This window comes from Hypanus sabinus, chromosome 21 (assembly GCF_030144855.1).
Source record: "Hypanus sabinus isolate sHypSab1 chromosome 21, sHypSab1.hap1, whole genome shotgun sequence".
Taxonomy (NCBI): Eukaryota; Metazoa; Chordata; class Chondrichthyes; order Myliobatiformes; family Dasyatidae; genus Hypanus; species Hypanus sabinus.
Genome location: NC_082726.1, coordinates 2,276,465 through 2,289,981, shown reverse-complemented (window position 1 = coordinate 2,289,981; position 13,517 = coordinate 2,276,465). Strand labels below are relative to the sequence as shown.

The following is a 13,517-nucleotide window of genomic DNA, read 5'->3' as shown; positions in this document are numbered from 1 at the left end:
TTCTTAGTAAGAGTCACCCTGACCCCACCCCCTGCCCACCCCCACCAGTTCTGGTCGGCTGGTGGCGCAGTGAGATCAGCGTTGGGCTCAAGTTCGATCCAGTGACAAACCGCTCCCGTGCCGGGTTGATGTCGATCCAGTGACTCCCGTACAATCCATGCCAGGTTGATGTTGAGCTCACACCTCGACCTCGTTAATAAAAAACACTGCTACCTCCAGTTTAAATTCCCACACAGAATATTGTGGAGGATCAAATACCCAAACCCAGCACAACCCCCACTTGTCCCATTTAGGTGGTCCTTAGGACCCAGAGGACCTCGAGAGCTGGCAGAGCTGGGGACCCGCCGCCCGCAGTGTTTCTGTTCCATTGACGGGAAGCGATCACGATTGAAAATAAAGTGGAAATAATAAAGCGTTTGGAAAGAGGTGAAATGCCATCAGTCATTGGAAAAGTGTTAGGCTACAGTCGGGCAACGATCGGAACAATTCTAAAGGATAAAGTGAGAATAATGGAGCATGTGAAAGCCCCTGTCTCGATGAAAGCTACAATTATTACTAAGCAAAGCAGTGGTTTAATTATTGGAATACACATGTTTCTTAAGTGTTTTATATGCAATGAAAAGTAAAATATATATTATGTACTAAGACAAACGTTTGACTAACTGACGCTAAATAATATCGGATGTACTTGTTCCGACTTACGTACAAATCCGACAAAGACGGACTCAGGAATGGAACTCATACGTAACCTGGGGATTGCCTGTATATATATCAACAGCCTGGCCCCGAGTTTATATCCAGTCCAGGCCCGAATTTGTGTGAAGAACTTTGCGGTGCTTATAACAACAGCCCAGCCCTTAGTTTATACTCACAGCCCAGTCCCGAGATAATATCAATAGACCAGCCCGAGATTATATCAACAGACCAGCCCTGAGTTTATATCTACAGAGCAGCACTATTTAAATCAACAGCCCAGCCCTGAGTTTATATCAAACGCCGAGCCATTAGTTTATACAAATAACTCTGCCGTTTATATCAAAAGACCTGATCTGAGTTGATATTAACAGTCCAGCCGTGAGTATATATATCAACAGCCCGGCCTCGAGTTTACATCAACAGGCCAGCCCTGAGTTTATTTCAATACCTCTGTCGCTTTTTAACAAGAACCCAACCCTGAGTTTATATCAACTGTCCAACTCTGAGTTTATATTAACAGTCCAGCCCTGTGTTTATCTGAACAGCCCAGCCCTGAGTTTATTTCAGTACCTCTGCCGTTTTTTAACAACAGCCCAGTCCTGAGTTTATCAAAAGCCCTGCCCTGAGTTTATATCAACAGAAAACCTCTGCTGTGTTTATATCTACAGCACATACGCTACTTTATGTCAATATATCTGCTGTGCTTATAACAACAACCCAGCCCTGAGTTGATATCAACAGCCCAGCACTGAGTTCAACAGCCCAGACCTAAGTTTCTATCAACAGCTTAGCCTTGAGTTTCTATCAACAGAATACCTCTGCTGTGTTTATATCAACAGCCCAGCACTGTGGTTATATCAAGAGACCAGCTGTAAATTTATATAAAGCGACCAGCCCTGAGTTTATAAAAACAAATCAGCCCTAAGTTTATATCAACAGTCCAGCCCTGTGTTTATCAGAACAACCCAGCCCTGAGTTTATATCAACAGCCCAGCCCTGAGATATATTAATACCTTCGCGTGTTTATAATAAAAACCCAAACCTCAGTATATATCAACATTCCAGTCTTAACTTTATATCAAAAGATTAGACATGAGTATATATTCACATCACAGCACTGAGTTTATATTAACAACCCAGCCCTGAGTTTAAATCAACAGCCCAGCACTCAATTTATATCAACAGCCCAGCACTGAATCTATATCAACAGCCCAGCCTTGAGTTTATACCAACAGCCCAATCCTGAGTTTATATCAACAGAATACCTCTAACGCGTTTATATCAAAAGCACATCCCTGAGTTTATGTCAACAGCCCATATCTAAGTTTACATCAACAACCCAGTCTTGAGTTTAAATCAAGAGCCAACCCAGAGTTGAAATCAGCAGACCAGCCCTGAGTTTGTATCAACATCCCACCCCTGAATTTGTATCAAAAGCCCAGCCATGAGTTTAGATCACAGCCAGGCCAAGTTCCATTGCAACCTGCAATGCTTATATCAACATCAGCTCTGAGTTTATATCAACAGCCAGGCCAGAGTTTATATCAACATCCCAGCCCTGATTTAATATCAAAAGTCCAGCAGTAAGTTTATATCAACACCACAACCCTGAGTTTGTATCAACATCCCACCCGTGATCTTATATCAAAAGCCCATTTCCGAGTTTATATCAACAGTCCAGCCCTCAGTTTATATCAACATCACACCCAAGTACTTATCAACAGCCCAGGCCAGATTTTATATCAATAGCTCTGCCCTGAGTTTCTATCAACAGAATACCACAGCCGTGTTTATATCAACAGAAACTGTCTGCCATGTTTATATCAACAGCCCTGCCCTGAGTTTATATCAACAGCCCAGTCCTGAGTTGAAGTCAGCAGTCCAGCCTGAGCCCTGAGTTTACCTCAATGCCTCTACTTTATTTGTATCAACAGCTAAGCCCCAGCATTATATCAAATGCCCAGCCCTCAGTTTTATCAACAGCCCTGCCTTGAGGTTATCTCAACCACCCAGTCAATCCTGTTTTTATACCAACTGCTCAGCCCTGAGTTTCTATCAACAGAATACCTCTGCCGTGTTTATCTCAACAGCCGAGGCCTGAGTTTATAACCAACAGCCCAGCCCTGAGTTTATATCAACAGAATACCTCAGCTGTGTTTATACAGGTTTCCCCCGCTATTCGAAAGTAGAGCACTCATATGAAACGGTTCATAAGCCGGGATGTCATAAAATGAAGAAGCATTTACCATTTATTTATATGGGAAAAATTTGTAAGCATTCGCAGACCCAAAAAATAACCTACCAAATCATGCCAAATAACACACAAAACCTAAAATAACAATAACATATAGTAAAAGCAGGAATAATTTGATAAATACACAGTTGATATAATGTAGGAATACTTTTCTACAATTATTGCAGCACTGTCCATCGCAGCCAAAATTTCACGCAAGCACTCTCAGCAGCACTCGCAGCAAAAACACACAGCGCAAGTGCTCCTGGCGGAAGCACTTTTTCCAGTAACCTTTAAGCTATGAAGCTATCGAATAACACATAAAAATACACAGCTTATATAAAGTAGAAATAATGTACGCCCAGTGTAATTTCACTTACCGGAATCGGGAAGACAGTGAGGACACATGATGGTGTGTTAGGCTGAATCGTCGGAGGTTGGGGTGGTGGGACACTGGGGTATCATCTCATCGTCGTCAGTTTCCATCAGGGCAGGAAGGTCACCACCTTCTATGTCTGCCTGCCTCGATGTCAAAGGTCGAGTTTCATCGTCTGCTGTGGCTGATGTGGAAGGCTTGAAAAACGACAGTATGCTTGACTGCTTAGCCTCGTGCATTTTTCTATCATAGTTCTTTGTAAGCACTCAAACCATCCTGCAAACTTGCCCTAAACCTACGTACCCTTTCAAGATTAAAGTCATACTTTTCTGCAATCATTGCAGCGTTGTCAATCGCAGCAAAAATCTCATGCAATTGCTTCACGTTCAGTTCCTGGACGTCTTCACTTTTGGGCCGTTCACTACTGCGTTCGGCTTCAATTGTTATCCTTTCCTCTTCAGCTCTTCATCTGTTGGTTCTTGGTCATGGGATGCCAAAACCTCTTCAACATCATCTTCGTCAACTTCCACAGACCCTTTGCCAAATTCGTTATGTCCTTACTTCGTTTACCACGATCGAAACACTTTATTATGTCTAGTTTTACACTGTGTAATACCTTTATTACTCTTACTCTTTATTACTCTTTTAGGCTTTTCTGATACTGTACCTTAGAACTCATCTTGCTAACGGATACACAAAATAAATCTACATAAAGCACAGATGCTCACAGACACATGTTTAAGCAATGCTGGCTAGAATGCAGTTCCGGGGAAGCAGCAAGTCTGCTCGGCTCATGCTGCCTTTTCTTGTAACAGTGAAAACACTTTCTGTTAGCGGAAACAGGTAACTAAATGTAGGTCTTTCATAACAGCGAGTTGACGCAAATCGAACGTTCGAAAAACGGGGGACATCTGTGTCAATAGGCCAGCCCTGAGATATACCAATACCTCTGCCATGTTTATAACAAAAACCTAGCCCTCAGTATATATCAACATTCCAGTCTTAACTTTATATCAAAAGACCAGACGTCAGTATATATTCACATCACAGCACTGTGATTATATTAACAACCCAGCCTCGAGTTTATATCAACAGCCCAGCCCTGACTTTACATCAAAAGCCAGCTGAGTTGAAATGAACAGACCAGCCCTGAGTATATATCTACAGCCCAGCTCTGATTTAATATCAACAGCCCAGCTGTAAGTTTATATCAACACAGCAACCCTGAGTTGAGATGTAAATCTCACCAGTGAGTGTATATCAACATCCCACCAGTAATCTTATATCAACACCCCATCCCTGAGTGTATATCAACATCCCACCAGTAATCTTATATCAAAAGCCCATCCCTGAGTTTATATCAACATCCCACCAGTGATCTTATATCAAAAGCCCATCCCTGAGTTTATATCAACAGTCGAGCCTCAAGTGTGTATCAACAGTCCAGCCCTGTTTATATCAAATGCCTAGTCCTGAGTTTATATCAACAGAATATCTCTAACGTGTTTATATCAACAGCACAGCCCTGAGCTAAAATCAGACCAGCCTGAGCCCCGAGTTTACCTCAATGCCTCTACCATGTTTATATCACCAGCCCAGCCCTGGCATTATATCAAATGCCCAGCCCTCAGTTTACATCAACAGCCAAGCCTTGAGTTTTATCAACAGCCCAGCCCTGAGTTGATATCAAAAGCCCAGTGCTGAGTTTATATAAAATGCCCAGCGCTGAGTTTATATAAAATGCCCAGTGCTGAGTTTATATAAAATGCTCAGTGTTGAGTTTATATAAAATGCCCAGCCCTGAGTTTATATCAAATGCCCAGCACTGAGCTGAAATCAGCAGACCAGCCTGAGCTTATATCTGCAGTACAGCCCTGATTTTATATCAACAACACAGCCCTGAGTTTGTATTAACATCCCGCCCCTGAGTTTATAACAACAACCAGGCCTGTGTTTCTGTCAAAACCACTGCTGTGCTTATATCAACATTAGCCCTGATTTTGTATCAATAGCCCAGCTCCAAGTTCATATCAACAACCCAGCCCTGAGTTGAAATCAACAGACTCGCCATAAGTTTATGTCAACAGAATACCACAGCCGTGTTTATATCAACAGCCTAGCCCTGGGTTTATTTCAATACCTCTGCTGTTTTTGAACAACAACCCAGCCCTTAGTTGAAATCAACAGCGCAGCCCTGAATTTATATCAAAAGCCCAGCCCTGAATTGTTATCAACAGCTCAGCCCTGAATTTATATCAAAAGCCCAGCCTTGAATTGTTATCAACAGCCAGGCCTGAGTTTCTATCAAAACCTCTGCCATGTTTATATCAACATCAGCTCTGACTTTGAATCAACAGTCGAGCCCCGAGTTCATATCAACAGCCTAGCCCTGATTTTATATCAAAAGCTCAAACCTGAGTTCTATCAACGGAATACCCCTGCCGGGTTTATATGAAGAGCTCAGTTTATATTAATACCTCACCGTTTAACAAGCCAGCCCTGAGTTTATATTAACAGCACAGTAGTGAATTTACATCAACAGCCCAGCCCCGAGTTTACATCAATACCTCTGCCCTGTTTATAACAACAGTCCAGCCATGAGTTTATATCAGCAGTCCAACCATGAGTTACATCAACAGCTCTGCTGTGTTCATATCAACAGCAAAGCCTTGAGTTTACATCAACCACCCAGTCCTGACATTGTATCAATGGCACAGCCCTGTTTATATCAACATCCCAGCCCTGAGTTCATATCTACAGCCCATCCCTGAGTTCATATCTACAGCCCATCCCTGAATTTATATCAACAGCCCATCCCTGAGTTCATATCAACATCCCAGCCCTGAGTTCATATCTACAGCCCATCCCTGAGTTCATATCTACAGCCCATCCCTGAATTTATATCAACAGCCCAGCCCTGAGTTTATATCAACAGTCAGGTCCTGACTTTATATCAAAAGACCAGTAATGAGTTGATATTCACAACCCAGCACTGAGTTTATATTAACAGCACAGCCCTGAGTTTATATGAATATCCCACCCCTGAGTTATATCAACAGCCAGGCCTGAGTTTCTATCAAAACCTCTGCTGTGTTGATATCAACATCAGCCTTGAGTTTATATGAACAGAAAACCTCTGCCATGTTTATATCAACAGCACAGCCCTTAGCTTGTATCAATACTTCTCCGTATTTATAACAGCAACCCGTATTTATAACCCTGTTGTTATATCAACAGGCAGGCCCTGACTTAATCAACCACTGACTTTATATCAACAGCCCAGTCCTGGGTTTAGATCTATAGCCATGCCGCGTTTATAACAACAGTCCAGCCATGAGTTTGTATGAACAGTCCCCGAGTTTAGATCAACAGCCCAACTCTGAGTTTATATCAACTTCCCAGCCTGAAGTTAATATCAACAGCCCAGTCCTAAGTTTATATCAACAGCCAGCACTGTTGAAAACAACAGACCAGCCCTGTTTATATCTACAGCCCATCCCTGATTTTATATCAACAGCCCAGCCATAAGTTTATATCAACAGCACAGCCCTGAGTTGATATCAACATCCAACTCCTGAGTTTGTATCAAAAGCCCAGCCATGAGTTCAGATCAACAGCCAGACCCAAATTTCCATTAAAACCTCTGCAGTATTTATATCAAGATCAGCCCTGAGTTTATATCAATACCTCTGCTGTGTTTATAGCTGCAGCACAGCCCTGAGTTTACATCAACACCCAGCCCAGAGTTTTTATCAAGACCTCAGCCGTGTTTATATTAACATCAGCCCTGAGTTTACATCAACACCCAGCCCAGAGTTTTTATCAAGACCTCAGCCGTGTTTATATTAACATCAGCCCAAGAGTTTATATCAACAACCCATCCCAAGTTTATATCAATACCTCTGCCCTGTTTATATCAACGGTCCAGCCCTGAGTTTTTATCAACAGCTCAGCCCTGAGTTGATATTTAACAGCACAGTACTGAGCTGATATCAACAGCCCAGCCCAGTTTCTATCAAAACCTCAGCCATATTTATATTAACATCACCCGAGTTTATATCAACAACCTAGCCCCAAGTTTATATCAATAACTCTGCCATGTTTATATCAACAGCCCAGCCCTGAGTTTATATCAAAAGAACAGCCCTGAGCTTATATCAACAGCTCAGCCCTGATATATATCGATACCCCTGCCGTGTTTACAACAATAACCCAGCCCTGAGTTTGTATCAACAGCGTAAACACAGGGAAATCCGCAGATGCTGGAAACTCAATCAACACACACAAAATGCTGGTGGAACGCGACAGGCCAGGCAGCATCTATAGGAAGAAGTACAGTCGATGTTTCAGGCCGAGACACTTCGTCAGGACTGACAGAGGCTCTTTCAGTTAGTTTGCTGATGATGCAAAGGTTGGGGTTGTTGTGGATAGTGTGGAGGGCTGTCAGAGGTTACAGCGGCACATTGATAGGATGTAAAACTGCGCTGAGAAGTGGCATATGGAGTTCAACCCAGATAAGTGTGAGATGGTTCATTTTGGTAGGTTAAATATGATAGCAGAATATAGTATTAATGGCAAGACTCTTGGCAGTGTGGAGGATCAGGGGGATCTTGGGGTCTGAGTCCACAGGACACCTCAAGGCAGCTGCGCAGGTTGACTCTGTGTGTTGGTCTTTCATCAATTGTGGGATTGAATTTCGGAGAGTAGAGGTAATGTTGCAGCTACATAGGACCCTGGACAGACTCCACTTGGAGTACTATGCTCAGTTCTGGTTGCCTCACTACAGGAAGGATGTGGAAACCATAGAAAGGGTGCAGAGATTTACAAGGATGTTGCCCTGATTGGGGAGCATGCCTTATGAAAACAGGTTGAGTGAACTTGGCCTTTTCTTGTTGGAGTGATAGAGGATGAGAGATGACCTAATAGAGGTATATAAGATGATGAGAGGCATTGATCGTGTGGATAGTCAGAGGTTTTTTCCCCAGGGCTGAAATGGCTGCCACAAGAGGGCATAGGATTAAGGTGCTTGGGAGTAGGTACAGAGGAGATGGCAGGGATAAGTTTTTTTATGCAGAGTGGTGAGTACATGGCATGGGCTGCCGGCAACGGCAGTGGAGGCAGATACAATAGGGTTTTTTAAGAGACTTTTGGATAGATACACGGAGCTTAGAAAAATAGAGGGCTATGAATAACGCTAGTAATTTCTAAGGTAGGGACATGTTCAGCACAACTTTGTGGGCCGAAGGGCCTGTACTGTGCAGTAGGTTTTCTATGTTTCTATATCAACAGTCCAGCCTTGACTTTATATCAAAAGACCAGACAAGAGTATATACTCACAACCCAGCCCTGAGTTTATATCAACAGTCCAGCCCTGAGTTTATATCAGTTGCCCAGCCCTGAGTTGATATCAACTGCCCTGCGCTTATATCACGATGAAGTGAGCAGTCTGCACTAACTTTGATGGGTAACTTACAGCTCGTGCCTCAGGATCTTCAAACGTCAACAGCTGAACACTGGTGTCTCCTTCAAGGGGCCGATCCATGTCCCAGAGCTCACCACTGACCTTGGCTACAAGCGAATTCTCTGCTAATTCCCAGCTGCAACCAGAGAGAGTTAATTAACAGAACAAGTGCACAGGTTTTTTCTGATCCTCAATATAAAATCAAAAATCTGACCAACATACAGATACAGAGTCACTTTCTGCTCACAACAACTAAATGGACTGTGCAGTGCAAAGGGAACAATGAAAATAGAGTGGACAATCCAAGAGTGAGGAGTGATATTGGGTTAAAAGAGATGTTCTCAGGGAAATGTACGGAAGAAATGTGGCAAATATTCAGGTAGGTTGCCTATGCAGAAGACAGACAGGAATACTGTATGTGAGGCTGGTGTTCTGTGCTCGGTGTCAGATATGGGAAGTCCAGGAGACTCCCAGCCTCTTGGACAGCCACATCTGCGCCAGGTGTGTCGAGCTGTAGCTCCTTAGTGACCGTGTTAAGGATCTGGAGATGCAACTCAATGACCTTCGGCTGGTCAGGAAAAGTGAGGAGGTGATAGACAGCAGCTATAGGCAGGTAGTCACACCGGGGCTTTGTGAGACAGATAAGTGGGTAACAGTCAGAAGAGGGAAGGGCAGGAGTCAGATGCTAGAGAGCACCCCTATGGTGTACCCCTTGACAATAAGTACTCCTGCTTGAGTAATGTTGATGGGGATGGCCTACCTGGGGTAAGCAACAGTGGCTGCGCCTCTGGCACAGAGTCTGGCCCTGTGGCTCAGATGGGTAGGGAAAGGAATAGGAAGGCAGCAGCGATAGGGAATCAGTGGGTAAGGGGATCAGACAGGCGATTCTGTGGACATAGAAAAGAAGCACGGATGGTCATTTGCCTTTCAGGTGCCAGGGTCCAGGATGTTCCTGATCGTGTCCACAATATCCTGAAGTGGGAAGGAGAATAGCCAGAGGGTGTGGTACATATTGGTACCAATGACTTAGGCAGGAAAAGGGAGGAGGTCCTGAAAACAGACTACGATAAGTTGGGAAGGAAGTTGAGAAGCAAGACCACAAAGGTAGTAATCTCGGGATTACTGCCTGGGTCACGTGACAATGAGCATAGGAAGAAAGTGAGGTAGAGGATAAATATGTGGCTGAGGGATTGAAGCAGAGGGAAGGGATTCAGATTTCTGGATCATTGGAACCTCTTTTGGGGCAGGAGTGGCTAATACAAAAAGGGTGGGTTGCAGATGAATCCCAAGGGGACCAATATCCTGGCAGGGAGGTTTACTAATGCTATTGGGGAGAGTTTAAACTAAGATTGATGGGGGGGTGGGTGGTGGGAACCAAACTGAAGAGACAGAGGAAGGGGCGGTTGGCTCACAAATAGACAAAGCTCGGAGACTTTGTAAAAGTCTCCCTTTGCAAAAGGGAGGGCCCGCATTAGGGTGATAGAGAAGGGACGCGCTCAGACCGATGGTTAGAGATGTTGTAGCGGTGTGCTACAAACAGCGCTAAAATTACGACACGGAGTCGGTAACTGCAGTCGAAGGAAAAACTTTATTCGAAAACTTCAGCCTCACTTTTAAGCCTCTGTCAACCGGCCCCCCATGGCGAAGAGGCTCCAAAGCTCTGTGCTCGCAAACCCCCGTAGGCTATCTAATTGTGAGTCGGTTCGCATACGCTAGGAAATGAGCCGCCACATAACCCCCCCCCAGAACCGGCGATACACCCCCCAATGTCCACAGCCTGGGCCAGAACCTGCTTGGGAGGTCGGCCTCTGCGCCGAGGCGCCGGAAACTCGGCCGGTTGCGCCAGGTCCACATGGGCCGGCTTGAGGCGGTCCACCGTGAAAACCTCCTCCTTCCCCCCAACGTCCAGCACGAACGTGGACCCGTTGTTCCGGAGCACCGTAAACGGCCCCTCGTATGGCCGCTGCAGCGGTGGCCGATGCCCGCCCCTTCGTACAAACACAAACTTACAGTTCCGTAGGTCTTTGGGTACGCAGGTCGGGTGCCGCCCATGCTGTGAAGTGGGTATGGGGGCCAGGTTACCGAGCTTCCCGCGAAGTCTGCCCAGGACTGCAGCGGGTTCTTCCTCTTGCCCCCTCGGGGCTGGTAGGAACTCCCCGGGGACGGCCAGGGGCGCGCCGTATACCAACTCGGCCGACGAGGCGTGCAGGTCGTCCTTGGGCGCTGTGCGGATGCCGAGAAGGACCCAGGGAAGCTCGTCCGCCCAGTTGGCTCCTCGCAGGCGGGCCATGAGGGCCGACTTCAGGTGACGGTGGAAACGCTCCACTAGCCCGTTCGACTGTGGGTGGTAGGCAGTGGTGTGGTGCAGCTGAGTCCCCAAAAGGCTGGCCATAGCTGACCACAGGCTGGAGGTGAACTGGGCGCCTCTGTCGGAGGTAATGTGGGCTGGTACACCAAAGCGGGATATCCAGGTGGCGATCAGGGCTCGGGCGCAAGATTCGGAGGTGGTGTCGGTGAGCGGGACCGCCTCTGGCCATCTTGTGAACCGGTCCACGATAGTCAGGAGGTAACGCGCTCCGCGCGACACTGGCAGGGGGCCCACGATATCCACATGAATGTGGTCGAAACGCCGGTGGGCGGGATGGAACTGCTGCGGTGGGGCTTTGGTGTGCCGCTGCACCTTGGCCGTCTGGCAGTGCATGCACGTCCTGGCCCATTCACTGACCTGTTTGCGGAGTCCGTGCCAAACGAACCTGCTGGAAACCATCCGGACAGTTGTCCGGATGGAGGGATGCGCCAAGTTATGAATGGAGTCGAAAACCCGTCGCCGCCAGGCTGCGGGGACGACCGGACGGGGCTGGTTGGTGGCGACGTCACAGAGTAGGGTCCTCTCACCTGGGCCCACGGGGAAGTCCTGGAGCTGCAAACCAGAGACTGCAGTCCTGTAACTCGGAATCTCCTCATCTACCTGCTGTGCCTCTGCCAGTGCCTCAAAGTCTACCCCTTGGGAAAGGGCATGAACGGTAGGGCGAGAGAGCGCATCCGCCACGACATTGTCCTTACCCGAGACGTGCCGGACATCCGTTGTGTATTCAGAGATGTAGGACAGGTGGCGTTGCTGGCGGGATGACCAGGGGTCGGATGCTTTCGTAAACGCAAAGGTAAGCGGTTTGTGGTCCGTGAACGCGGTGAAGGGCCGACCTTCTAGGAAGTACCTGAAATGCCGGATTGCCAGGTAGAGCGCCAACAGTTCCCGGTCAAAAGCACTGTACTTGAGCTCGGGTGGCCGCAGGTGTTTGCTGAAAAACGCCAGGGGTTGCCAGCGACCTGCGATGAGCTGCTCCAGCACCCCACCGACTGCCGTGTTTGATGCGTCCACTGTGAGGGCGGTAGGGGTGTCCATTCTGGGATGTACTAGCATTGCGGCGTCAGCCAAAGCTTCCTTCGTTTGAACGAAAGCGGCGGCGGACTCCTCGTCCCAGGTAATGTCCTTGCTCGGACCCGACATCAGGGCGAACAGGGGGCGCATGATCCGGGCAGCTGAAGGGAGGAAGCGGCGGTAGAAATTGACCATACCTACGAATTCCTGAAGGCCTTTGATCGTGGTGGGTCGGGGGAAGTGGCGGACCGCATCTACCTTAGCGGGCAGAGGGGTTGCCCCGTCTTTAGTAATCCTGTGGCCCAGGAAGTCAATGGTATCAAGTCCGAACTGGCATTTGGCAGGGTTGATTGTAAGACCGTACTCACTCAGTCGGGCGCAGAGTTGACGGAGGTGGGACAGATGCTCCTGACGACTGCCGCTGGCTATGAGGATGTCATCCAAATAGATGAACGCGAAGTCCAGGTCCCGTCCCACCGCGTCCATTAACCGCTGGAACGTCTGTGCGGCATTCTTCAGGCCGAACGGCATGCGGAGGAACTCGAAGAGGCCAAACGGGGTGATGAGAGCCGTCTTGGGGACGTCGTCAGGATGCATCGGGATTTGATGGTACCCTCGGACAAGGTCGACCTTGGAGAAGATCCGGGCGCCGTGCAGGTTTGCCGCAAAGTCCTGAATGTGCGGCACAGGGTAGCGGTCCGGTGTGGTAGCCTCGTTCAGCCTGCGGTAGTCGCCGCACGGTCTCCAGCCCCCCGTCGCTTTGGGCACCATGTGCAGGGGGGAAGCCCAGGGGCTGTCGGACCGCCGGATGATCCCCAATTCCTCCATTCTCTGGAACTCCTCCTTCGCCAGTCGGAGCTTGTCCGGGGGAAGCCGCCGAGCACGGGCATGGAGGGGTGGTCCCTGTGTCGGGATGTGGTGCTGTACGCCGTGCCTGGGCATGGCTGCTGTGAACTGCGGTGCCAGAACCGATGGGAACTCCGCCAGGACCCTGGTGAAGTCGTTGTCGGACAGCGTGATGGAGCCGAGGTGAGGGGCTGGCAACTGGGCCGCGCCCAGGGAGAACGTCTGAAAGGTCTCGGCGTGTACCAGTCTCTTCCTGGGCAGGTCAACCAGCAGGCTGTGAGCTCGCAAAAAATCCGCACCCAGAAGCGGTTGGGCTACGGCGGCCAGTGTGAAGTCCCACGTGAACTGGCTGGGGCCGAACTGTAGCTGCACCTGACGGGTGCCATAGGTCCTTACTGTGCTGCCATTCACGGCCCTCAGGGGGGGACCCGGTGCCCTGCTGCGAGTGTCGTAACTTGTCGGAGGTAAAACGCTGACCTCAGCCCCAGTATCGACTAAAAAGCGGCGTCCCGACCTGCTATCCCAC

At 48.0% G+C, this 13,517-nt stretch overlaps 1 protein-coding gene across 2 annotated transcripts in view; it reads right to left on the bottom strand.

Moving 5' to 3' along the window:
* LOC132378738 (threonine--tRNA ligase 1, cytoplasmic-like) overlaps positions 1-13,517 on the bottom strand; it is an 89,695-nt gene that overhangs the window by 52,287 nt on the left and 23,891 nt on the right. For both annotated transcript variants that reach the window (XM_059945848.1, XM_059945849.1), the window contains exon 3: positions 8,779-8,902. In XM_059945848.1, coding sequence (XP_059801831.1) covers positions 8,779-8,902 — 124 coding nt within the window. The remainder of the gene's footprint in view (positions 1-8,778; positions 8,903-13,517) is intronic.